Source organism: Prinia subflava, chromosome 2 (assembly GCF_021018805.1).
Source record: "Prinia subflava isolate CZ2003 ecotype Zambia chromosome 2, Cam_Psub_1.2, whole genome shotgun sequence".
NCBI lineage: Eukaryota > Metazoa > Chordata > Aves > Passeriformes > Cisticolidae > Prinia > Prinia subflava.
The window spans coordinates 102,074,544-102,101,295 of NC_086248.1; the positions used below are offsets into that span (position 1 = coordinate 102,074,544).

Genomic DNA, 26,752 nt, shown 5'->3' on the forward strand with positions numbered 1-26,752 from the left:
CACATGCTCTTTTTTTCCCCCCAAAAGCTGACTGTATATTCAGCAATAGAACTGGAATTTCAAATGACTAACAATAATTAGAAATATTACTGAATGTACACAGATGTACTACAGATAGGCAACTGCCATGCGCCACTCACAATAACTTGCTAAAACAAATAAAATTTTGCTTGAGTTTATAAACAGGTATGAGTAAGACTGTCTTAAATACTTATACACTTATAGCATCTTAGCACCTGCTATGATAAGAATTTATGTGTATGCAGAAACAGCTAGTTACCACAGGGCCTCAATTTAACAACAGTTAACACATATACTTTACTAGGTAAAGTGTACATATATTTATAAATATTGTATTTTGCTTGAATACAAACCTATGTCCACACATTAAAAAAAAAAAACGAAAACACTAAAAGTATGCCAATGAATTATATGAACTTGTGACTTAGTTCATAATAAATAAATAAGTTCAATAAAACTTCCATAGTATAATCTGGCTTCACAAAGTGTAAAGGGCTCAGGTCAGATCTTGTTGTAGGTGACTTTATGATGCTTATATCTTCTTATGATGCTTCTTATGGCGCATCTTCTTCTAATATCATCTCTATCTCAAAAGAAGTAGAGACTTCTTTTTTACCTTAGGAGCAAAGGGCTTCAAATCACTTTCTGTCTAAAATCATCTTTGTCTCAAAGGCTGAGACTTCTTTTTACTCTAGGAGCAAAGGGCTTACTCTGTCAAAATTCTTAATTAACTCTTAATTATATTAGTCTACAACTTTTGTTTAGAAGTAGCATTCCACTAAACAGCATTAATAAGTTACAGGAAATAGTCTATTCTCTATAGTTTACTAGGGAAGTCTAGCTAACAAGGCGACTCTTCACTCTTTTTTTAAGTAGTCTTTTTACTCTCTCTTCACTGACTGTCATGCTGTATCTTCTTTACCTTCAATTACTTTTTTTTTTTCCTTTTAACTCAAGAGGAGGGTTGGAGTTTAAAGTCTCAATCTGTGCTAATAAAGAGTTAACCTTTGCTTAACCAAAGGTGGAAGGGTTAGGCTTCACTGGAGTCTTTGCGTTCTGGCTACTGCCAGGGACTACTTGCATGGCTGCAGTGCCGCTTTTGGTCTCAGCTGCATGATTTCTTGAGCAGGCTGGGATTTCTTCTTTTTTCTTCTTCTGCCTAGGATTCACTGGAGGGGGGAGGTGGGGGTCTCGGCCCCTGCAGCAAAGCAGCAGGGTGTTTTACAGATGTTGGAAATCTGATCCGGGCCAGGGGGCATATTCTTATCCTCTGCCCCATCCTGGGAGTCACAGAGCCAGACGGGCCTCCTGTAAAGGCCCGGGCTGGGCAGGCTGGGCGGGCCCGACCCACCAGGAGTCAGGCCACCTTACCTCTTCTGAAGCAGGGAGGAAAAAGCAAGTTTCTCAGGATCTCCCAATATTTAACCCTGTAGGTCCACGGAGACATATCTGTTCTTAATTGGTTCTTTTCTGGAACTTCCTGAAAACTCACTTCCTGGTCAAAACCACCACAGATCTAGAATCCCTTAATTACATCAATTATATTTATTGTATAATGTGTGTCTTTGCACAGGGTGCAAAATTCCCTTGAGGGTGTCTCAGAAAACACATGAGAAGTGTCCCCACGTCCTGTGCAGTGCCTGATTATCCCAGTGGCTTGGGGCACTTTCCAGGCAGGCAGCCTGTGTTATTTGGAGTCAGGTGCTCGAAGGCTGGTGTGCCAAGCAAGGATCTCCTTGCATTTTTTCCCATCAGCTTACTGGATGAAACGCTGCACACTATTTGTGCTAGCCCAGTGCATTAATTCTGTGTTACAGAAAGCAGGATGTGGGCCAGCCTTCAAATCCAGAGGGATGCAGCTTATGAGAAAGTGGAAGCAAAATTCTGAATCCTGGCAACACAAGGAGCAAGATAAAATAAGAGAGCAAAGTGTGTGGCTGCTGGGTGTACAGGGATGTCTGTCCCTGGGAGAGATTTAATGGCATGTCCCAACTTTTGTACAGGCTCCATCCAAAGTCCTCTCATGACATAGCATCTGCCACCCAACACCTGCCTCTACATGTAGAGAGAACAGAGCCCTTGTTCTCTCCCTTGCTCAGCCGAAAGCAACCCTGACCAGAGCTAAGGAAAGACTTGGCCCTCAGGGAAACATATGCCCCTGCTCTAAAAAAGGAGCAAGTGTAATTCCAGGCTGGCAGCAGTCACCAGTAGCCAAGGGGGTTGTGCCCCAGCAGCCCTCTACACTCCTGACAGGACAAAATGTTCAGCAGCAGGCACCGCTCCTCCAGGAACCCAAGGTCTGGTTTTCTTGACAGGCACGCCCATGGAAAACCTCAGCAACAAATGCTCAACACTGGAGCGGATCTGTAATCAACTACAAACATCCTCACAGGGTCAGGTGTACAGTGGTGTGTTTTTCCCCAGCTGGTGTCTTGAGTTATGTAACCGAAAAAAAAATGTATTCTATTTCATCTCTTCAAAGCAGTTAGGGAGATGTTTTTCTTTATCTCGTGTAACTCCAGCAGGGAGGGAGGTGGATGCCTTCTGATAATAGGCCAGCTGTTAAAACCAGGTGGAACAGTGTTTCTTATCTCTTTCACCACTATCCACCCTCGGGGGTGGGGAGTGGACCAAAGGACATCTTCTGGTAATGGGCCATTAAGGCTCATCAATGACAGGACACATTACATCATCCCATTGTGAGATGCTCCACCCAGTGGGGAGGAGAGCCAACCCTTCCTACGAAGATAAAAACTGAGACCTAGGATTACCAGGCAGCCTGTTTTCCACTGGATTCCCAGAGGAAGACTGGACCCATTTCACCACCACTGGACCCCTTCTACAGGATCACCTCTACTCCAACAGAACCACATCTGTTTCACCAGGAGGACTTATTTGGACTGCTTCCAACACCCTGAACAGGGTGTCAGGTCATATTTCTGACTCTGTCAGGGTTTCTAGGGGTTTTTGTTTGTTTGTTTTTGTACTAGTACATTTGTATTTTTAATATTCCTAGTAAAGAACTGTTATTCCACTTCCCCAAACTCTGGCTGAAAAACCTTAACTGCAAAATTATAATAATTTGGAGAGAGGGGAACTTACATTCTCCATATCAAGGGAAACTCCAGTTTTCCCTGGCAGACACCTGTCTTCTCAAACCAAGACAGCTGGCAATAAAAACATTATGGTGAATTTCTGCTGTAAAATTATCCTGTTGACTTCTAGCACCATTCAAATCCTGCCTGGCAGGCAAAGATTACACTGACAAGATTTCTGTCAGATTATTCTGGTGTGGAGGGTTTCAAACTTGTTCTGCAAGTCTATTAGAAAAACAGAAACCTATCTAAAAAAAAACCACAATAAAGGCATTTTTTCTACATAAATATGTTTAAAAATATGTTGCTTTAAACAATTTGTGCTTTTTTTCAGAAGCCTTCCTGAAATTAGATGCTCCTACACAAACTTGGATACCTTGGCCTAGATGTCAGACTGTTCCAGGCCAGCAAATAATCAATTTCATAGCAAATTTACATCCTCAGGGCACAACAAAAGAGACTGCCATTTCTTACCCTATTTCCCAGAAATAAAGGGAACTTCTCCAAAAGGCAGGGATCAAGTCCTCACCAGAGCTTGATTCTGCAGATTCAGCCAGACAAGTGCAAGCAGTTTGGGCAGAAGTATATGCTTTTAGGAACTGAGCTTCAGATTTGAACCACTAAGTGCTTACAGAGTTTTCATGTAAATTCCCTTAAAGGTGCTTCATCTTATTAATTGTCACTTATCTATTCAGGCAAGAAAATAAAAAGGCCACTCACCCAAAAAAATGCAATGTCCCCATTGCTTCCAGGACTCACTGCTACAAACACATCACTGACCCTACAACAGTCACAGGAGTTCTGCCCCCAATTTTACAAAGGTCAGATTTCACTTAAGTCCCTGAATACTGAAAACTCTCTTCCTGAAACTAAGCCTTACATTCTGCTTGGCACATCCATTCAGCACACTCAGACTCTGCAACTCCTTAAATCTGAAGTGGCTGAGGTCTTTTAAATATTCAAATTTCCACTGCTTTCCCTAAAACCATGGCTTTCAACTGATTCAGTTAAAGTTGTATCGACATAAAAGGAACATCTTTACCAGGATTTAAGTCTCTTTTAGACTAACTTGCAGTGGCTGATGATCAAATAAAACTTTGAAAGTACAAGGCAGAATTAAATTCAGGCAAGCATAGTCCACTGAGATTGATTTTCAAAATATATTTTTAAACAACTTTAAAGCTCCAGTGGTGTAGCTTTGAAATAGACAAACCTCATACTATTGCATCTCTGTGAACTTTATTGAAAGGATTAGGGTTTCCAAAAAATGTAAATATAAAAAACATTTGTCAATCATCAGAAAGCTATGGTTTTCTAAAAAGTTACTCAACAATACTGAATGTACATTTTATCTCACAAGTATCAATTGAAAAAGATATATAAAAATCCCTGTTCTGACAGCAGGGATGTTACCTTCAGGTTGCTCCACCTGCCTTGAATGTTGTTTTTCCCAGAACTTGACTGCCATTCTACCTGATTTGTTTTGTCAAAAAAAAAAAAAGTCCTGCACCTTGTTCTCCACGAGCACCACCATCACAAATCCAAAGCTAATCAATTGATTTAAGTGACACAGCTGAGGACAGAGACCTGGAACTAAGCATGCAAGTGGCATCACAGCAAAACCAACAAATTATGCAAGTGAAAATCTCCTATGCACACATTTCATACTGGTGTTCCTATCACAGAAAAAGTCTATTAAAAAGAGCAGCACATGAAAAACAAAAATTAAAAAAAAAGGGGGGGGAAAAAGGTGAGTAAAAAATTCACCTTTGGCAGGGACAAAAGCAGTTTTTCCAGCATGTCGTAAGACCATAGCTTATCATACAATCTCCTATCATTCTGCCTTTGAACCACTGTCAAAGGAAGGCCACATCAAGCAGATCTGAAGCCAGCCAAGGACCACATATTTAAGTCAAAGTCAGAACTGCAGCAAAGCCTCTCCATGGAGAAAAAGGCTCTTTCATCTCCCTTTGAAATACTCATTGAAGATCATCTGAAATTGCTAGGAATGGAAACAAAAACAGTTGACTGGTTCAAGAACCAGAGCGGCCTTGGACACAAAGGTGACCCTTGCTTTCAGAAGATGAAAACTGCAGATGAATCACAGTCACGCTAAAAATACCCAACACAACCCAGCTTCCCCAGTGGCTCCCTGCAGTGCCTCAGCCCCAGGCCTCAGAGCCCCTCAGCTCCCTCCTTCCCCCCCAAGCAGCCACCCCCAGCACCAGTGGCTGAGCCAGCCCAGCTGGCTCCTGAGGCTCTGCATCCAGTGATGGCTTGTGGCTCACACAGCCATGGGCACAGCAGAGCCTCCCATGGGGACACTGAAGCCAGGCACTGGCTGTCCTCCAGAGTCTGACCTCAGGAGGGGAGAACCCCTGGGAGACTCAGTCCTCTGCAAGGCCCAGTAAAGCTCTGAGTATGCCCTACATCAGAATAGAACTGTACATACCACTTTTGGGGACGGCGTACAGTAAGGATGCCAAAAATTGCTGTTTTTTTCCTCTGGGGCCTTCTACACAGGCCATGACTGTGCCAACAAGCATGAGAGGTGCACTCTCTCAGCACACTCAGTTTGTCTGCTCTGTTCCAAACCACGCCTGGACCTGATGATTTAGCTGTGAATCATCAGCACACCTGGCAGGAAGCATCGCTCTAGGATGTGCTTATTGAGCCATCTACAGCACAGGTAATGGCAGTTCAAGGTAGCTTTTGTTTCTGCTTAGAACAAGCTGCTTACAGAACATTCTGGCAACACACACAAGTATCAAACCAAGGTATTGCAGGTTTTACACATAACACAAAACTACAATTATTACAGTATTTAATGCACACCAGTAGGAAAAGTTCCTAAAAAATACTTGTGCAGTTTTTGTGCCATGGGATAGGTAATGGCTATTTCGCAGAAATAGATTCAACTGGCTCCATTGGAGCAGCAGTATAAATAATCAAAATAGAAGAAATAATAGGCCCTGATATGAAACTTCTATTCTTTTTTTCCTTCCCCTTATCAGCAAGGACACACTTTACTTAGGAGCAACTGCATCCCTGCATCACTACGAAGTGGAGCTGCACATTTGTGGGGTGGCTTTAGCGACATGTGCCACATAATTGCAAACATCACTGTACTTAAGGAAGTATTTTAGGCATTTTAGTGGTTGTTATTATTATTATTATTCATCTCATTAACAACAACAAAAGAAACAAAAACCCAACAACAGGAAGGTACAGTGAGCTTCCTAACACAATAGGATGTCCCACGGGCACAGGTACGAGAAGGCTGCTCAAACCTCAGCTGCAGAGCTCAACAAGCAGCAACACAATTGTTTTCCAGGATGACAACTGGCAATCCAGGCAGTTCATCCACTCTCTCTGCTGTCTGTCCCTGGGCCCTTCCTTCTTCTTCCCAGGGATCCACTGGCACACACTGCTCCCCAAGCAAGGCCAGCGGGACATGGCTTTTTCCACAGGACTTCGCTGCCACGCACAGTGCAAGGGCTGCCAGTGCTTCCACGTATTTGGTGTAACAAACAAAAAAAAACAGCTGCTGAGCTGAAGGGAAACCACAGGGTGTAAATATTTTCATTTACAATATTTTGCCTAAAGAAAATCAGATTGAAAAATCAATTCCAAAAGTGCAAATGAAATAAAAATTGGCTTTTTGTCTGTGAACAGAATGTGGCTCTCTTTTTTTTTTTTTTTTAACTGGAGCTCTTTCTTTTCCTGCCATAGGTTAGGGTTTAGTGCTTCAGGATTTTTTCCTTTCTTTCTGTTATGTAGGGTTTGATGTGCCTTTACTATTATTTGCCACCGTTTGTACCACAGACAAAAATATTCACCTAGCTGGTAGTCTCTTAATACACTTCATAGCAGAACATATACAAGAGGAAAAAACGTACCAAACATACCATACCATGGATCAGAAGTGATCAGTGCTTAAAGTAAATACAAGAGCCACAGTGGCAAGAACCCACAGTATCAATACATACAAATGAAGCAGTGATGGTGTTTCTCAGGAGTGGAGTCTGCCTGCATATTAATACAGAATTATACAAAATCTAGCAGGGATATTGGAACAATGAATAGCTAAACTTTCACAATAACTTAAGATCTGTGAGCAAGTCTGCATTGAAGATATTCTACATTTTAAAATGTGCCATCACCATCTGTACCTTCCTCCCTCCCTTCTTCCCAAAAGGAGGGTGATAAATCCACACGATCTGTTACAAATATCTGGCCAGGTCCAGTGTATTCTTTAAAGAATGGCAAATTATGACTTCAACAACTATGTCTGTGCAAAATATGCCTCTTTCCTATTAAAGAAACCAGTGTCTGTAACTCATTTAGAAGAGTTTTCACATGTACTTATGTCTTTCTCAGAATAAGACATGAACTATTGAATACCACCTCCCATACAAGAAATCTGATGAAGCAGAGAAAGTTCTGAGCCTCCAATTCCACATGCAGACCATTAAAAACCAGGACACTTCCTTGGTAGCCCTCTTGGGCTGGCAATCAAACTATTGCTTGGAAATAACAAACACCCTAGTAATAAAACTCCAACATTCATAGTAAAATGGTAGCAGTGTTTACCCTTTGAATCCACATTTAGCTTGCATTCTTTAACCTGTACAAGGTTAACTATTTATAATAAAATGTCATCAGTTCTTTCCTTGACAATCTTCTTTTATCCATTCTTATGCTGAGTACCTTGAATTGCATTTCCATTTTACACTGCTCTGTGGCCTTTGGATTTTTACGGAGACCCAGCACTCAGAAGGAGAAGATGCAAGAGATGATGTTGATCTCTGGCAAGCAAAAAAAAAAGAACAAAAACAATACCCCCACCCCCAAACAAACAAAAATCCCGCAACCCCAAAACTAAAAGCTAAAAAACAAACAAAAACCACTCCCCACAACCAAAATATAATTCCCATGATTCTCCTTAAAAGTCAACCTCCATATGATGTACCCTCTTCTGCATTGTAGCAATAGTCTTAAGTCATAAATTAATTAGTCTTCCATCAAATAACTTAAAAAAAGAAGGAATTGTAGCAGACCAGTTTTGACTGGCTTAACGCCAGTTAGCAGCCAGTTCATCAAGTCCCAGTCACACTGTTCAAAAACTGAGCTAGGAAATCACATGGATGTTGAAAAAAATTCTTCACATCGATGAAGGATTGCTTCAGGTCGAGGGGGCCAGGGAGAGGGCAAACCTAGACAGGGCCATAGGTCCTATGAACAGTGAACAGGATATAGGTCACGACTTGGAGGTGCACTGCATCCAGGAGATGCCAGCCGTGGCTTGTATTGCACAGGTAAAAAGGAAGCTCCTCCTGAGAGTGTGCCACCTGCATTAGTGATCTCTGCACATTGGCAAGTTCACAAAAGTGAAAACATTGAATTCTGTCATGATGGAGAAACACAGGAAGATGCCATAAAGGGAAAGGCACACACACCCTAGCTTCTTATCCAGTTTCCATTTGTTCATGTGGACACCAAAAACCTACAATAAACACAGAGTAAGCTACAACAGCAGAAACATTTTGAATAAAGTGGTAAATCCCCTCCTCAGCTACGGGAGCCAAAAGAAGGCTGTCCCTTTACTAATGATGATAAGTTGGAAGCAATCACAAACTGCACTAAGTGAGCTGAAAACCACAGTTCAAGTAAATGAGAGCAGCAGTCACAGAAGCCACCCTGACTTACATCACCTTACCTTAGGTTTCTGCAGTGAATTTAATTCTGGCAAGAACAATCCCATTTAATTCAATCAGAAATGGATTTAAAAGCCAGGTTCCCTTTTTTTTTAAACTCAAAATGCTTCATGTGCTTCTCTGCATCTCAGTCTAGAACCACACAGTCTGAGACTGCTTGACTTTGCATAGTTTGCTTCCACCAAAGATTGAAGTCTTGTGTATGTGGGAACTGTGGGAATTGTGTTGGTGTGCATTGCCCTCAATCTCAAGATTTGGAACATGTCACATTATTCCTCTTCTATCATTTCTGGGAAAGGTCAGGGAACACCAAGTGCTGATTTCAACAGAAACATTGTCAGGCACTGTTTTTTCTGGACTGTGTTGTATTTCAGAAGGATCCTAGAGAGGGTCAAGCAACCTGCTCAGCACTTTGTCTGCTTGTCTCACAGAACAATGGATCTCATCATGCATCAAGGGACCTGCTTCAACTCTAGCACAGAAATACCTCATGATCACTGATGACTCTCCCAGGTTCCTCCCACATAAAACACACAGGCAGGAGTGCCATCCCATGGGAGTGACAGCTCCTGCAAAGAGCCAATCAAGGCATTGGGAAGCTTTCAACAGAAGGGAGCACCCCTGTCCCATAACAACAGACTTTGCAACCACTATTTCAGCTGCAGGTGAGAAAGGAGCAAGTGAAGAAAGTGTCTATAAAAATCCCTCTTTTGGAAAAGAACAAAAACTATATACATACTGTGACAAAAACTGATGCCAGCAGGAGACCAACAGAATAGATAAGTCCTCTGCTGTTTAACCGAATCTGTAAAAGAAGGAAATTTATCAAACCAGCTCACAATTTCAAACAATATTCCTCTCTGCTTATATTTCCATAATCCTAAACTGCTGAGATGCTAAACAGTGGCTTGGAAGCGGTAAATGCCAAGTCAGACCATTACATCTAGATAGTTATGCCTACTCCCTATTTTGCTAAAGAAAGATTGTTATTAGAGGAGCATCCTTAGGACCTGATCACATTTCACAGTGTTCCACTTCCATGTGAGCTTTGCCATCCCTTGTACTATTATATCATGACATTTTCTAACTCCTGAGTCCTGTACGAGTATGAGTCCTGTAAGAACAAACAGAGGAAAGAAGTTTTGCATTCAGTCACCAATTAATGCTTCACATTGGGAGAAAATAAACAAGGACATGCACAAGTGCCTGTGCATGATTTCTTCCCTACTCTTACTCCTCTTGGTGAAGGGAACAAGTCAGTAATCTCAAAAACAGAGCCTCAGGTGCTGAAAAATTGTCTGTATCAATGCATCATGGCACACTAACACAGGCTGCACCTGATTTTGCACTGAGGCAGATCAGACAAGGAGATAACTTACTGCCTGCAGGGCTGTGTACCAGGCTCATCACAGGCTCTGGTGCAGCTGTTTCCATGGCAGAACCCCAGTTACAGTCCCTGTCCAAGAGAAGAACCTAGATACAGGTCCACAAAGCTGGGAGGCCATTAAATGGCCCCTTTTAGAGGCTTTGAGTCTAACTTAAGGAACTCACCTGCATCTTTAAGGCCCAAATAATTTTTAAAACATGATTTTTGTGAGACATAAACCTAACATTACAAAGGAAGGCTACACGGCGTAAAGCCATCTCTCCAATCCCTCAGCTAGGACCACACTTCTTGGCTTCCCATCCTTCTGTTAGTCATTATCCTTTTGGGCATTTTTATATGACCTCAAACAGCATCACCTGCAGCATCATCAGGGACTCAGTGGAGTGTCTCAAGGCACTTCTCCAGGAGCTATTGTGTGGAGGGGACATCCTTCTAACGAAAGTTGGCTTCTCAGTGCTCCCATCCTTCTAGTTATAGTATAAATAATCCAGTTTGCAAGAGAAGTGACAAGCAGCACTACAATTTTAAGAATGCAGGAATGCTGATACACTTGTATCATTTTGCACCACAGCCAGGAAATCCTTTTCACACCACTTTGCTTCTAAAATCCAGACTAATGGTTTAGGTTCACTCCCCAAGGACCACTGAGGGGAGAGTCTGCCTTTAGACTCAGAAAGGATGATCTATCCTGACACTCGGAATCTCTAAGCCTGCACTGCACTCTGCACACCCAGGATCTTCTAAGCCAATCCGTGCTGGCTGAGCTTTGCTGTTCCATTCACACATGTTAGAATACCAGCTCACACAAACAGCACATTTTCTTTCCCTACTGCTTGTTGACACTGTAAAAAATGCTACAGCCATGACGATCATTTTGTCTGAAAGGTGCTGGAGGATTTCTTTAGGATGAATATGCTGTAAGGGTATGGATGGACAGCAAGACTATTACATTCCTATGGCTACTACATGTTAAATACAATATTCTCATCAGACTGCTAGAAGAAATGGAGGATTTGGATTGCTTCAGGGCATGAAGACTGATTTTGGGACTGTCTGCATAACCGAAGACGAAAAATGTCATGATCTCACTGCTAACGTAAACTTCGGAGATGGACCAGCCCGCTCTGCTTCTGTCATTCCTGTGCATCCACTCCTCCTCTCTTGCTTCCACCCATCAGAATGGCCCACATGTAATAGCTAATCTGCATTTCCATTATTATAAAAAGCAAAAAAGACCTACACTAACTCTGTGTACTAAAACTAAAATACACATTTGAAGCTGCCTTCCCTGCTATCCCAAATTAATAGCAGCTGGCTAGGAAAGAGATACTATTTTTCAATAAATTCTTGTCTGGATTTTGGTCAGGAACTTTGTTTGACCAGTGCAAATATCTGTAAAAACTGCCAGTATAAAATGTATCAACTGGAAAGGGATCTACAGGAAAAAGAAGCAAATGAAAATGGAATTATTTGAGCATGGAAAATATCTGAATTTAACCTACAGTGCAGATGCTGCTTCTCAGTTACAAATTCATCCTCCATAAAACAGCAGAGCATTCCAAAGGCCTCTGTGTCTAATTTGCTGAGGACAGTGCTTTGAAAGAGAGATATTTGGGGCTGCTTTCTTCACACTATCTGCAAGGATCTTCCTTGGAGGTCATTTAGGGGAATACAAGATGCTCTTAGGGATAATTCAAAAGCAGAAAATGTATGCTAATTATTCACAGCAGTTTTACCAATCTAAGAACCACACACATCATGCTGTTCCTGTGTGGGCCAAACAAATGTGGCAACCCCTTCTGCCGTGTGAGCATCAAGTTCCCCTCGCAGGGTTACTGAACCAAAATACTGGAGTTTCACTCCAGGTTAACAGTTCTCAGCTTGGGTTTAGCCAGCCACATTCCTGGCATCTAGCCCAGCTCCCACTGCTTGTCAAAGCAGAGAGTTATTAATTAACCTAAATAACAAGAATGTTCCTCGCATCCCTGCCACATTTTTTAACAGGCATCTGTCTACTTCAGAAAGTGACCCTACAGAACCATGGGTGGATTTCATACAGTGCTGCTGAGTGGTTTTGAGAGAGTGAAATCCAAACAAGGCAAAATCCCCATGGTTCATGCATGCCTTGCTCCTCTCACTGTACTTCTCTGTTTACCTGAAGGATCCATCCACTCGCCCCATGTGCCAGAGGCTGCTGAGGTGACCTAGGCCACTTGTGCCAAGCAAGCTATGCCTTGAGCAGGCCCCTGCCCAAGCCCTGCAGTGTTCTCTTCAAGCCAAATCCATGAGAATGTTAGTGTGCACAGGGTAAACCCACAGCACTGAAAGTCCAGTTCATTTGGAATTACACCAGGCACCCATCTATGGAACCCATCTCCCAGCCATCCTGGGGCAAGTGTGCTTTGGGACACAGGTTTACATCAATGGCCTCTTGTTCCAACTGTCCTTCTGTTTCCTGTTTGCTTCTCAATTGTTTTATAGCCCTTTTCATGTGTGGTTTCTGTCCTTTTCTGTGCCTTTTCTGCCTGCTCCATGGCATAGAGGTGCCATCACCTCCTGAGCCTCAGTAGAAGGATCTGGAATTCTTCACACCTTTTCCAGTACTTGAGCTCACCAGCAACATTTTTTTATTCAAACAGTTGCACTTTTTCCTCCAGAAATTCCAGCTGTGATGTGTATCTAATTCAGCCAAATGAGTTTCCTGACAAACCCTTTATTTTCCTGAATTTGACTTTGGACTAACCACTGCTGTTTCACAAATTTCCCATCAGTCTACAGCTCTGAAAATACAGATTTAACTGATTCCACCAGCCTACCCTATTTCTTGTCATGACTTCTAACTATGAGCACAGAAGCCCAGAAGACTCTGAATTTTGAAACAAAAGCTTAAGAAAAATGTGTCCTCAGTCTGTCAAATTAGGGCAGAAATCAGTTAAGCAGCCCTCTCATGGAACAAGTGGCATTTCCTGCAAGCAGCAATGGAATATATTTCCTTGAGATATTTGAAAATGTGCAAGTTCAGGGAAAACAAGGGCAACAAAACATTCAAACTTACAGTAAGGGAGGAGATAATTTCAGATTTTGGCAAAGACCAGAAAAAGAGTCTCAGCTGGAGTCGTCTTAATTATATAAGGAAAAGCCCAGTCCCCTGTCCGTTTAAGAATAGGAAATGCCTCTTTTCCAAGAGAAAACTCTTGGAAGTTAGGAGTGCAGAAGAAGCACTCCCTCAAACTGCAAGGAGGAAAAATCAGTATTCCCAAACTCCCATTTGAGGACTAGTTTGTGTATAGGGGCTAAAGCAAGGCAGAAGAATGCTGTTCTGGCTGCTCATGGACAGAAGGCTTGCATGTTCACAATGTCCTCTGTCAGAGTTTGAGAGGGTCCACCTCCCTGCTGCTTGTGCAGCAAATGCAAAGCAGCTGCCACCAGCTCCAGCCATTTCCATGCTGCTGTGGCAACCAAGGCTGAAGCTAAACAGCAGAGGAAAATGATGGAAATAAAAGTTATTCAATTCTTAAGTTCTTTTCTGGGAGTTGCTTAAGGGTAAACAAAGAGCTATTGCCAAACCCTACATTGGTTTTGCTTCAGGGCCCAAATATGACAGAAATTACCCCAGTAAGGAATTTCACAAGGGTTATGGTTTGTTTCCAGTCCCTTAGCTGAAAAAGCTGCAGGTCTTCTGTATGTCTGGGTATCTTTCTCCTCCAGTGTCTCTGCCTGGCAGTGGAAATTCAGTCTAAATCCTGCATTCCCAAGGTCTTGCAGTGAGACAGCAGCCTCAGCAAACTGGAACTTCAAACATTCAAGCATTCCTGCACGTTTAAATGGAATTTCCTTAAACCTGTTTTTAGACTCCTAAGAAAGTGTCTCTGTTTTGCTCTGTATCACAAAATTCACTTTGCAGAGGGTACATACGTGGAGTGCTGCACATTGCCATGCAGGGTATCACACAGGAGATGCAGAAGCTATGGCTAGAGAGAACTCCTGTAATGCTAGGAGGTTTGGCAAGGACACTTTTGCTCCACTACCAGTATAATCATCCCAATAATCTCTCTGCCATAAAGCCAGCTTTGTCCTTACATACCATTCACCCCAGTGCCTCGGAATTAAACCAGTGAAAATCCACAGGTCAGTGAAGAGCAAAGCAGTGATGCTTCCCATCTCCATGCATGCTTTGCAAGCATTTGCTTCCCTCTGGATTCTCTGATGCCTAAGTATGATTGCACTGGGATTATTCCTGCTGTCTCAAGCTGCTTGTTTGCGTGGAAGGAATATCAGGTCTCTCAGACTTCGAATGTATTGTCAAATTTTGCTGAAACTGGCTGAAGTTATCAGGCAGAGGAGCAAATTTGACTGACATGATTACAACTCCCAAATGCTGATGTGATCAAATAAACCTGGCTCTTTATCCTTAGGTTAAAATTCCTGTTCTCTAAAATACTACTGGATGATGTCTGGTTCACATGCAAAAAAATATTCCAGAGGGAAGCAACTGGATGGAAAATATGGAACAAACATCCCTCCACTCTGCATATGCCAGGTGCACTGGGGAAGGATGCTTACTGGATTAGAGAGTTAGCAATGTGTTCAGGACTCAGTGCTGGAAGAGAGTAGAAAGTGAACTCTGTCAAAGGACTCTCAAGGTCCAGAAGGATGCTGCTTTTCCTTCAAAAGCCCTGCTGGCCTGACAGATTAGCTGTGTACATAACAGAAGGCCAGAGCTGCTGCAGGAGGGTGGCCAAGTGAGCAGTGGTGATGGAAGCTCCAGTGAGAAGCACAGAGGAAGGCAGAGTTAGTACATGGACATTAATGGGTGACTAGAAACAAAGATCCTTAAATAATAAACCCTTAAAATAATAAACATATGGTCTTTAACTTGGCATTGTAAAAATGCCAAGGGATCCAATGCGGAAAGTTGAATCCCGAATAGATCTGCCTTTTGATGGGAAAAGAGTCAGTGGCTTGGTCCAAGCCAGGAATTATGGATCTGACACCCAAGCTGAAGGCAAAGGGTGAGGCACTTGCAATATAACCACATCCTAGGGGAAACTGTTTCATTTAAAGCAGGAACACAGAAGCAAAAACTCCTTCTCTAAATCAGGTGACATATGCTTCCAAGATGCAGCCTGAGAATCATAAGAGGGTTTTCCTTTCCCTTCTTTTAACAAGGAAGGAAGAATAAAAAAATACTAAGCTAAAGCATCCACTGACAATGGGGCTGGGGAAGGGGCAGTCAGCAGAGAGGCACTTCATCAAAATGCAATTTAGCAATTCAGCACCAGGACGTGTCTCCAGAGATTCACAGCTTATTTCCAGTTCTGCCACTTACCTACTATGACTCCAGCAAGCCCATTTGTGTCTCTGGCAGGTCCCCCTCTCACTCTTTTCCTGACTCATTCTGTTAGATCACAAAGTTGCCTTCCCTCCCCTCAGACACTATCCCATGGAGTGAGCTTGTTTAAACAAGTCCCAATTTCACATGAAGTCACTTTGCTGAATGACTAAGAAAGCACTGAATGCCCCCCACATGTGTGCATACACACGTGCATACACAGCATCAAGAAGGAGCAAATCTTCTCCTTTTCTGCACAGTAACATGGCAGAACTCTTTACACCAGAATTAACAGGGAGCAAAATCTGTTTACAGGGGATTCTGAGGCAGGAAGCCTGGAACAATATATATATGTACAGATTTTACTGCTATATGAAATATGATATTAGAGATATTAGTATGATATTAGAGATATAACACACTCTGGAGAAAGTCCTGAGTGTTCAGAATCCTAGAAAAGAAAGGTTGGAGGGAGCTTCTAGGAGGCTCTTCTGCATTAAAGTTTACCTTTAAAGACATAGCTTCCACAGAAGTTATTACAGCTTGTTTATTAAAATGTGTTTACTTTCAGCAGGAGCTTAACTTTGCCACAGTCCACTTAACACTGAACATTCTAGGGAGGCAATCACAGTAACCATGATCAAGGCAAGCCCTTGTCTTCTACACATCCTTCCCTGCCTCTGCATGCAAGTCAGGGGCATCAAGACTGGTTTGAGGAGTTCCTCTGTTGGAGGAGATACTACAGAGACACATTTGAGTCCTACCAAACACTAATGAAGCAGTACTAAATCCTGTACTATTAGCTCAGAAATCACCTAATACTTCTGACTAACAGTGATATTCAGTGGACGACCAAGCTGGCCTGAGCCCTCAAGCCCCAGTGCAGTTAGCAGGGCCTGCTCAGGCAAGCAGCCCAAGGCGCAGCCTGAGAGACACCTCAGGAACTGGAGCTCCATGTCTGCTGCCCTCTCTGACCTGGGTGCCAGGGACAATGGTCACACTCCTGGAATAACAACCAGCATCTTGGAGCTCTAGGCACTGTCATCAAGGTACACCTGACTCAGCTAATGCCAACCTTTGCTGGCAACTTAGTAATTAATACTTTAAAAAATAATTACTAATAACAGGGTGGTAAAAGGAGGCTTGCTTTGTTTTAAAGTCCAATTATCCAAGGATTTGGAGAGAAATCCAGGAACAGCAAATGAAAACTGAGGAAACTCTTTTGCTAATTGTGGGGCTGTTTCCAAGACTCCCTGTTCCAACCATGTGATCACACTGTACAATGGACATTTTGGGTGTGCAAAACAGTAGTGATACTGTTATGCCTCAATGAAAGCTGGCTGCTTCTGTTCAACCACTTGTTTTCATCCTTTTCCACAAAAATATAGATGAACTACAGATAAACTGCTCATTAAAGAATGGGATTTTATTCCTACAGCACTGCTTCCTTGATGCACTCCTATATTCAAGAAGAGGGAAGATCTGAGGAACTAAAGGCTAGTCAGCCTGACCCTGATCCCTGGGAAAATGACGGAGCACATGATCTTGGGAACCACTTCTAAATATACAAAGGACAAGACATGTAGATTTATGGAGGGGAAATCCCGCTGACCCTGCCTGACAGTCTTGTGTGATAAGGGAGATTTGCTGGGTGAGGCGAGCTAGTGCAACAGACATTGTTTATTTTGACTTTAGCAAGGCTTCTGGCATTCTCTCAAACACCCTCAGGGACAAACAGAGGAAGAACAGCCTAGATAAGTGGACAGCAGAATGGCCTGATAACCAGCTGAAACACTGTGCTCCAAGTCCATCTGGGGACCAGTCACTAGAGCCTTACTCCAGGGATCAGGACTGCTTAGTGTCTTTTCTAATGAACTGGATGATGAGGAGAGAGCAGGCTCGGCAAGTTCATAGCCCATCCAAAGGGAAGGTGGCTGATGCTCTGGAGGGCTGTGCTGCCATACAAAAGGAGTTGGACAGACTGGAAAAATGTGCAGGCAGCAAACTCTTTAACATCCACAAAGGGAAATGAAAAGCCCTGCACTTGGAAAGGAATAACTCCACATATCAACATGGGGCTGACCAGCTGGAAAGCAGCTTGGCCAGGGAAGACCTTTTAATCCTGATGGACACCACGCTAAAGTCAACAATGGACCCCTCTGGCATGGAGCACCAACAGCATCCCGTGCTACATCAGGGGAAGTGTTGCCAACAGGGAGAGGAAGATGATCTTTCTCTGCTCACACCTGGAGTGCTTGGTCCAGTTCTGGGTTTCTCAATACAAGGAAGATATGGACTTCTTGGAGCAAGTCCATGAAGGACCACAGGGAAGATTTAAGGGATGGCAGCATCTGACATGCAGAGAGGCTGAAGGAACTGTGACTGTTCAGCCGAGAGAAGTGAAAATTCAGGGAGATCTTAGCAATGTGCATAAATACCTGATGGGAGATGACAGAGAAGGTGCAGCCAGACTCTTCTGAGTGATATCCATTGAAAGGACAAGAGGAACCACACAATTTTAAATACAGAAATCCTATAATATAAGAATGCTTTTGACTGTGAGAGTGGTTAAACAACAAAGCAGGCTGCCGAGAGTGGCTATGCAGACTCCACGCTTGGAAGTACTCAAGACCCAGCAGAGCAAGGTCCTAAGCATTCTGCTCTAGCTGATCCAGCTTTGAGCAGAGGGCTGGGGACTAGACAATCTCCAGAGGTACTTGCCAAGTTCAACAGTTCTGTCATTCTGCTGCCTTTTAACTTTGCACTCACTCAATGACTGTATTCAAAGTCTTCCCTCTGTCCTACACTGTTATATGAGTGGTGCCCAGGTAACAGCAATAGCCACAGCGATTTCCCTCTAGAACTCTGTGGCATCTCCTGCTTTTCCTTCTCTGAAGGAACCTTGCAGCAACTCTGGGGCAGGGGTTGGCTCTTTTTTCACTTGGGAAGTAAAAGATAAGTTCTTTGGTGTTGGGTAGTTTTGTCTCAAACATGAAAGCTCTGCAGAGTTTCCTGCTGATGGTCACGCTCTGAAACATCAATTATTTAACAGTTTCCTTCAGTTTCCGGTGTGCTAACAGTTTAGTAATGCCAGAATTTTTCTTAGCAAAAGCCCTACAGATCTCATCTCTATTTTATATTTCACCTGTGTGTTTATCCCCTCTACCTTATTAACAACAGGGTCATTTGACTTAGAATTACTTGGAATTGGACAGGGTTATTACTTGGAATATATTCAAGATTATGAAAATCCAGTGGACTCTAAAAAGCTAGCTTATTTCAGCACAGCCTTCTGCCTTCAAGGAAGAAATGGAAGTACTTGTCCTCAAAAGGATGGGAAATGTCCAGTGACAATCAATTTCTACTTCTCCCATATGGTAACAGAAAAAATTACCTGTTTTTTCAAATAAATTCCACAAAATTTTTGACTTTTATTTTTTCCTAGACAGATCCAGCTTATTAAAAATAAATAAATAAATCACAATAATGTGAACAAATGCAGGACTTACATACGATCCGTAATTCACTGCTAGGGTCTGCAAAGCCCATGGAAGGCCTAGGCCAATTAATATATCAAACACGTTGCTCCCAATGGAGTTGGACACCGCCATATCTCCCATACCTGCAGGAATGAAAACCACATACACTCAAAAAATGTCTCAAAAAAATGCTGCAATAATCTGAGGCAACCCAGGCAATTTCCACTGATTAGGGCCAAGATTTATGGAAAATGCCCCTTGTTCCCTCCCTTCCCTTTGCCACCCCCATCATACAAGGCCAGCAGGCTTCAAGGGGCTTAATCCACCTTCCAGGATCATCTGAGAATTCCCCTCCACTAATCCTCTGCTGCTGAGGGGAATTGCTGTGGTGGCTGTGACCTGACAGCCCTCTGGTGCCATGTTCAGGGGGGCTTTTGACACTTTACTATGATCATGACACATGAGTTTCTGTACAGGACTGACTGCAAAAGGTCTTTGAGTCATCTGTTCAGCAGTTTCTTATTTCAGTGAGGAGCCACTGGTTTTACTCCCCAAAGCAGTACTGGCTACTTGTTTTTCCTCCTAACATACCTGTTGCTGGGGCCACAAGTTTAGGGGAGCTGCTTTCCTTAAAAACAGTAGTATCTTCCAGTCCTTATGACTGTGAAGAAAAGCTGGAAGGTGATGTGTGTGGGCCTGACATTGGTCTGAATTTAGGCTTCAGGCTCTGCTACTGTCTGTGTGAAAGGCAGGCGAACAACTTTCTCATGTTAGCCTGAGAAATCTTAAAGAGGAATTCAAACAAACCTTGGGAAGTGAGAAACTATCTGCAGGTGGTGTTTTTCCAACGTGTTTACTGGAAAGAAATGTTTACTAAAGGGTGTAGACGCTGAATAACCAATCATGTTCTTTGTACCGAACTACTCTATAAAAGTAGAATTTAGAAGAATAAAGTTTGCTCTCATCTTTACCATCATGGAGAGTCATTTTGTTATTTCTGTGCCGTCCGAAAACCATAGCAACATCTGGTGACCCCGACGTTTCGAAGAAGTTCAGCGCAGCCGGGACTGATTCATGCAGCAAAGCTTGAAAATTCTACCTGCCTCCTTAGAGAGGTAAGCAAAATATCTCCACGTTTTTCTAAAGAATGCTGGTCCTGCTGACCATGGAAAAAGATCACTCCTGCCAAAAAACAGCAGGTCGGACGGCACCCAGCACAGCTGGACTTTAATTTCTAGAACAGACAGCTGGGCAAAGGTTCCAGAAAAACCTGGGGAACCAGCCTGAGAAAGGACAGCTTGTGCCTTTCCTGACAAGAGCTGCTGGAATTCTTCGCTGCCGACAGCTTGCCCAGCACTCCCCCGACCTCTTTTGGTTCTGTCTGGCCGAGATCAAAGCGAGCGTCTGTAAGCCTCTCCCGGCCGGCAGAGACGGCGCTTCCTTGGCTCTTCCTTCTCCTTTCTTCATACCACGGATGGCTGGCAGTGGTTCCTGCGCTATCATCCACTGCGACTAGTCTGTACCGTGACTTTAAAAGATGCTAGCCCGTCCAAGATACAGCTGGTCAGATTCCGACCCGGAGTGTGACACAACGATCCTTTCCTCCTCGGCGTGGCCCAGCATCTGGCCTGCGGACGGGACCGGGATCGAAAACCTTTGATCCCTCTGTATCCTTCTGTGTGTTCAGGGCGAAAAGTTCACTTTATGAGTGTTTTATGCTTTTAACGTTACCTGTGCTTGTTTTTATGATTGCCTGTGTGAGTTTAGGGCTTGTCTTTCTTTGTGTCTCTGTGTTTTAACTTTGTTCTTTTCCTTCCGCGGGGGTGGGGGTGCGGTGAGACAGAGGCATGGCAGCACGGATGCGATCTCCCTGCCTTCTCTCTCTCTCGCTCGGTTTTTCTCCCGCCCTGCTCCAGGGCGCTGCAGCGGCTGCAAAATCTCTCTCTCTCTCGTTTTTCCGTACTCGGTTTTCCCCCCTCCCCACAGGCGCGCGGGTCGGGCGGGCGCGCAGGTCCCTTCCCCGCGCGGTGCCGCTGAGACGGGCGGCTTGGAGCAGCTTTGCCTCTTCGTCCCCCCCCCCTTCCCCCCAGGGCGGTGAGGGGGGCCACCGGCTCTCCGCTTGAGACAGGCGGCGGCAGGGCGGCGGCGGGCTGAGCTCCGCCGAGCACCGCTCCGTTGTCCCCTCTCCGTTTCCCCTCCATTTCCTTCCCGCGTGAATTTGCACAGCAAGTCGTCATAGGAACGGAGGAGCGGTCTCCTCGCTCCTTTTCCCCCTTCCCCCCGCCATGAGCGGCGGGGTTCGCTCCCCCACTCCTTCCCTGCGGGCCGAGCGGCTGACTGCGAATAGGGCACGAGGAACTTGCCGTTCCTCTAGACAGCGGATAATGCTGTGGGAGTTGCTTCGCTTGAATTTTTTTTTTTACATAGAAATGGGGGCCACGTTTGTTTGGATTTCCCCCAGCTCTGCGGAGCGGCCCTGGGGCCATTGAGCCCCCAAAGCCCCACTGAGGGAGGGCCAAATAGCTTCGTCGCCTTTGAGGTGAGCAGAAGCTTTTTCCTTTACAGAAAAATGGGGGCCACGTTTGTTTGGATTTCCCCCAGCTCCGCGGGGCGGCCCTGGGGCCCTTGAGCCCCCAAAGCCCCACTGAGGGAGGGCCAAATAGCTTCGTCGCCTTTGAGGTGAGCAGAAGCTTTTCCCTTTAGAGGGACAGTTGAATTTTGTTTGGGTTTTTTCCCTCCCCCCCTCCCTCAAAACATTTCTTCTCAAGGCGTCTCTGTGAACAGATGCCTGTTCATAATAGAAGAAAAATGACAAGAAATACAAAAAACAAATAAGCAACCTTTGTTGCCTTTCGCAGATAACACAAGTATTATTAATAATTCTACAGTATAACCATCAGTTATGAGATTTATCTCAGTTTTTAAGATATTTGATGTGAATTCACAGATATGATAAAGTTATCACAGTTCTACAGCCGGCTGCTGCTTCTGCTTCTTCTTCTCATGTACTTTGCTATTTGTCTATAATTGCCTGTAAGACACGTGTCACCCAAGAATTTTTCCTTGTTTCCTAGCTGTCTATGCTAGTTTTGCATTCATGATTTTCTAAATATTTTCAGATTTCCAGACAAGGTTATCTGAGTTTGTAAGAATGCCTCCTCTGTCCTGACGGTTTGGGATGCAGTTCCAATCCTGGTCACAGACCATCTCAAGAGCCTGCTGAGCTCAGAGCATCTCTACCCTGACAAATTTAGGAGGTGTCAATTACCATATTAGTTTCTTATTATAAGATTTTTAAGAAGTTTGCTTTTAAAATTGGTGTAAGGGATTCCTCTGCAGTTAGAGCTGGGCACTGGCCATGCCTTGGCTCTCTCTGGATGGGAATTGCCTGTTTGCCCAGATGTTTTAGCAAAAAATTACATATGAGTTATTTGACTCAACAATTTGACCTTTAAATATAATAGCTGAATTGATCTTTGAGGTGAACCTGGAATTCCTGCCCGGGAAGGATGAACAGGATCTCACTGGAAAAGAAGCACTTCAGCTTTTGCAGTTCCTGGGCTGATCAAAATTATTATTAAAAAGATAACTTGCAACAATGTAACATTTATGTTATGAACCTGAAGAAAGAGTAAATATGAAACCTGGATGTTGAATTTAGACAATGGAGCCTGACAAGTTTGTTAACTTAAGGAGAAGATGTGCCTGTGTTTTATCATTAGCAGGTTCAGCAGTCGTGTTACCCATCACCTTTGAGGAGCGAAAAGGGACATTGCATAGCCTTAGTGGCTGTCATATAGACTGCAAAGATGACCATGTGCTTGGAAGTTATGGAGACAACAGAAGTCCTGTGTCAGCAGCATGGTCCTGTTTTCATCGATCATCCTCGAGTCACTCCCTGCTCCAGACTTCAAGAAGACATCCAGTGATGCTAAGGATCAACATCTTGTCTCAATGGACTTTTTCTTTTCATGTGTTTTAATTTTATAGTAGATGTTGTTTCATTTAAGTTTCCTACATAGATGTAGTTGTATTTTAGGTAATATTTCACGTGCCTTCGGTGTATGTTTTGTAGTTATTAAGGGCTGCTATTTCACTTTGTGGTTTTTGCTTTTCTGGTCTTTGGGATCATGTAGATTTTTTTTGGAGTCAGATATCTTTTTATTGATATTTTTATTAATTTTATTATTCTTATTCTTTCTTTCTAGGTGACATCCTACAGGTATCATGGGCCAATTGAGTGACCAGTGGTCCAGTCCTGCACATCCTGCAATGGGTCTTTGCCCTTTCAAACATCACATGCATTTTTGCATTTAAAAAAAAAAAAAAAAAAAAAAAAAAAAAAAAAAAAAAAAAAAGGGTCAACTCAGGTTGTCCAAATAATTGGAAAATTAAATCAGTTTGCGGTTGCAGGTAATGCAAGGACCACTGTCCTTTGCTAAAAGGCAGAAAAAGCCCTTGTTATCTGAAAGGATGATTCCTAGAGTGATGGATCTTGACAAATTAGACTGCCATTTTTGAGCAGGCTAATGATGTTTTGTTTTTTTCTGTATTAGAATTAGTAAATAGCTAAGCTTGACGCTGGTGCATGGACATGGTTATGAAGGGTCAACACCAAATGCCACAGAACTTCCCTGACCATTTAAGTTGGTGCCCAATGAAAGTTCTGTTTAGTAATTGGTTGATTACTAATGGGACTTCTGGTGTCATGTTTGTCTTTTTTCTCTTGCAAGGGCCCTGCAGGAGAGGACACAGACACAGACGCCGCCCTCAGCAAAAACTAAAAGGGGGAGATGTGGGCCTGACATTGGTCTGAATTTAGGCTTCAGGCTCTGCTACTGTCTGTGTGAAAGGCAGGCGAACAACTTTCTCATGTTAGCCTGAGAAATCTTAAAGAGGAATTCAAACAAACCTTGGGAAGTGAGAAACTATCTGCAGGTGGTGTTTTTCCAACGTGTTTACTGGAAAGAAATGTTTACTAAAGGGTGTAGACGCTGAATAACCAATCATGTTCTTTGTACCGAACTACTCTATAAAAGTAGAATTTAGAAGAATAAAGTTTGCTCTCATCTTTACCATCATGGAGAGTCATTTTGTTATTTCTGTGCCGTCCGAAAACCATAGCAACAGATGTGAAAGATTCTTATGCCATTAAATAGTTCTATACCACTGATATTCAATTTAAGAAAATGACTGTGATTACTGAGGAAGGCTTGAAGTTGACAGTACTGCCAGAACTTGTTCCACACTGCTGTTGAGAACCTCTTAACTGTTTCGCAATATCAACACAATTTACTTCCTTCTTTGTTTTTGTATTAAATTCCAGGCTTGTGAAAAAAGCACTATATATTTTCCTGCTGAGGGAACATCTGCGCTACCTGAAGAGGAGGAGAATGTCAGAATACACTTCCACAGGAGGATCCCATTCCTGTGGTGACCTACCTTGCCTGGCCACAATGAGGCTTGCCATGCAGTCTGGCACGCTGGTTCCTGCTGCCAAGAAAGTGATGCCCATGATCACATCTGGAATTCCCAGTGTGTACCCAATGATTGTCACCTAAGGAGAGGAAATAAACTGTCAAGCTGTTCACAAGAATTAAGACCCGCAACCAACTTGGCCCAAATCTACAAGATGCTGTGACACAGCAGTGCAAACTCAACACTCAACACTTCCTTTAAATAGAGGCAGTGACAAGCTTTTTTGGTATATTCATCAACTGGCAGGGATAGCACTCACCTGCTGTGTACCCTCTCAGGTTAGCTGTTCCATACATTTCATCCACAGTTTTCCTGACACTAATCTGGAAAAGAGACTATATGATCGCTCACTACCCTGGGTAATTGTCTCCTGATCTTGGATTAAGTCTGTAAACATTATATACTAATACTAGCTAAGCAGACACAAAACCACCCTATGGTTCTAGCTCTGCAGGAGTTTGACTGAATGTCATGCTATTGTTCATGCTGAGTTCAAAGTGTTATCATTCACAATTCCATGTCTCTTGAGCTTGTTTGCTCCAAGAGAATGAAAAGTTATTGTGGCCAGATTGTACCTCAGCACCCCTAACACTACCCTGCAGGACTGGGAGACATTTGACTGCTGCAGCTGTAATTGTTATCCAAGGTAAAGAATCTGGATGAAATGACAGCCCTAAATCAAGTTCAAAGGCCATGGCTACTGGCCCCTAATTTTCGTCTCTCAGTGTGGACAGGTCCCATAGAAACAGAAGCAAGCCTGAGGTTTCTCATGTGAAAATTCAGGTGTGTAGAACTTATGCATTTCTCTATACTGACAAACCCCCTCCTGTTGCTTCTCCCAAGCAGTGGTTTCTAGGTTAATTGGTACATACCATCCACACCATCATATAAGAAAAAGCTGCAATCCACAGGGTAGAAGAAGCAAAGGTGATCATGAACCATTTTTCCAAGTGAGGTTTGTTACAGTTGGGCACTGTGAAGTACAGAACAAAACTCAAGGGCCACGTGAAGACCCACTTCAACATTTCTGTCTTGCCAGCTGCCAAACAACAAAACAAAGGAAAACAATCACGAGTCACATCTGCAGTATTTCAGAATGCTATTATTTTGTTAGCATGTGCAAGCAAGATGCCAGGGACACCTCAGCCTGTCATACTAACATGTCATTCCTTGTTCAGAAGATTATGATGTGATGGCAGATCGAGGGCAGAGACAGGCACAGGAGTACAAAGGGCCTCCATGAGAGTTTAAGCAATGGGTCAGACCACATGTGCTCCCCCTCCTCCTCAATCAAGGTCTTACAGAAAACACATAAAATGCAAGTCCAAGAAAGAGATCTGATCCACCTTTAATCACCTAATGGGAGGGCACAGAAAAAATGGAGGCAGGCCCTTCACAAGGGAATTACAAAATTCCTTGCACAAGGGAATTACAAAAGCTAATGGACTCAACTTCCAATAAAGGAAATTCAGAATAGATACTACATTAAGTTGTGCATTTTCTCTTTTTTTTTCCTTCTGTGGGGATGGTCAAACATTGGAACAGGTACTCAAAAATCTGTGGGATGTCCATCCTTACAGATAATAAAACTGAACTGGACAGAGGCTTGCAGGGCCTGCTCTGAGCAGGGGTTGGAACCAGAGATCCCCAGAAGTCCATGCCAGACTTTCACATACTATGAAAGTCCATAGGACATCTAAACTATTCTCTTTAAGGCTCAGGTCTTTTCCTCACTCACACTACAGAAATGCTGTTTGAATAAGACCTGAATAGGAGTTTCCAAAATTGTATCTTGTCTGCAAAGGGCAGGACCAGTCCCTACAGTATTCCTTACAGTTGCTCATCTGCAACATAGCAGATCTTGCCAGCTACAGCAACTGCGACTCAAAGGCAGGACAGGGATATATTATGACTACCCCAGGACCAGAGCCCTGAAGCACTAGGCTAGAAGGAGATCTCCATCCTGCAAGTGCAGTGCTCAGCAGCCTGAGGCACATGTGGGTCCTCAGAAGTCATGCAGCTGCTCTGACTTTCTAAGACCTCCATACAGAACAAGAAGCACCGTAGCAGTACCTAGTGCACAGCAGGAAAGCAGAGGCACTCAGGACCACCCTGTGTCTCTGCCCCACATCAGCATCACCTGTGCCTTGCTCACATTAGCACTGCACTGTTCAATCAAGGTAAGAGCACACCTCACCTCCCAGCAAAGGTATGTCCTAGCCATGGACACATCTGACCTTCAC

The 26,752-nt window shown here is 43.5% G+C and overlaps 1 protein-coding gene across 6 annotated transcripts in view; it reads right to left on the reverse strand.

Annotated features, from left to right (window-relative positions):
- LOC134547399 (sodium/potassium/calcium exchanger 3-like) overlaps positions 1 to 26,752 on the reverse strand; it is a 234,323-nt gene that overhangs the window by 96,824 nt on the left and 110,747 nt on the right. For 3 of the 6 annotated variants that reach the window (XM_063391258.1, XM_063391257.1, XM_063391262.1), the window contains exons 13-16: positions 25,382 to 25,548; positions 24,474 to 24,588; positions 19,062 to 19,174; positions 9,573 to 9,638 (exon numbers count right to left, since the gene is read on the reverse strand). In XM_063391258.1, the coding sequence (XP_063247328.1) occupies positions 9,573 to 9,638; positions 19,062 to 19,174; positions 24,474 to 24,588; positions 25,382 to 25,548 (461 nt within the window). Of the gene's footprint in view, positions 1 to 5,923; positions 8,623 to 9,572; positions 9,639 to 19,061; positions 19,175 to 24,473; positions 24,589 to 25,381; positions 25,549 to 26,752 lie in introns of those variants that run through there. The other 3 variants (XM_063391260.1, XM_063391259.1, XM_063391268.1) reach the window with 2 other exon arrangements.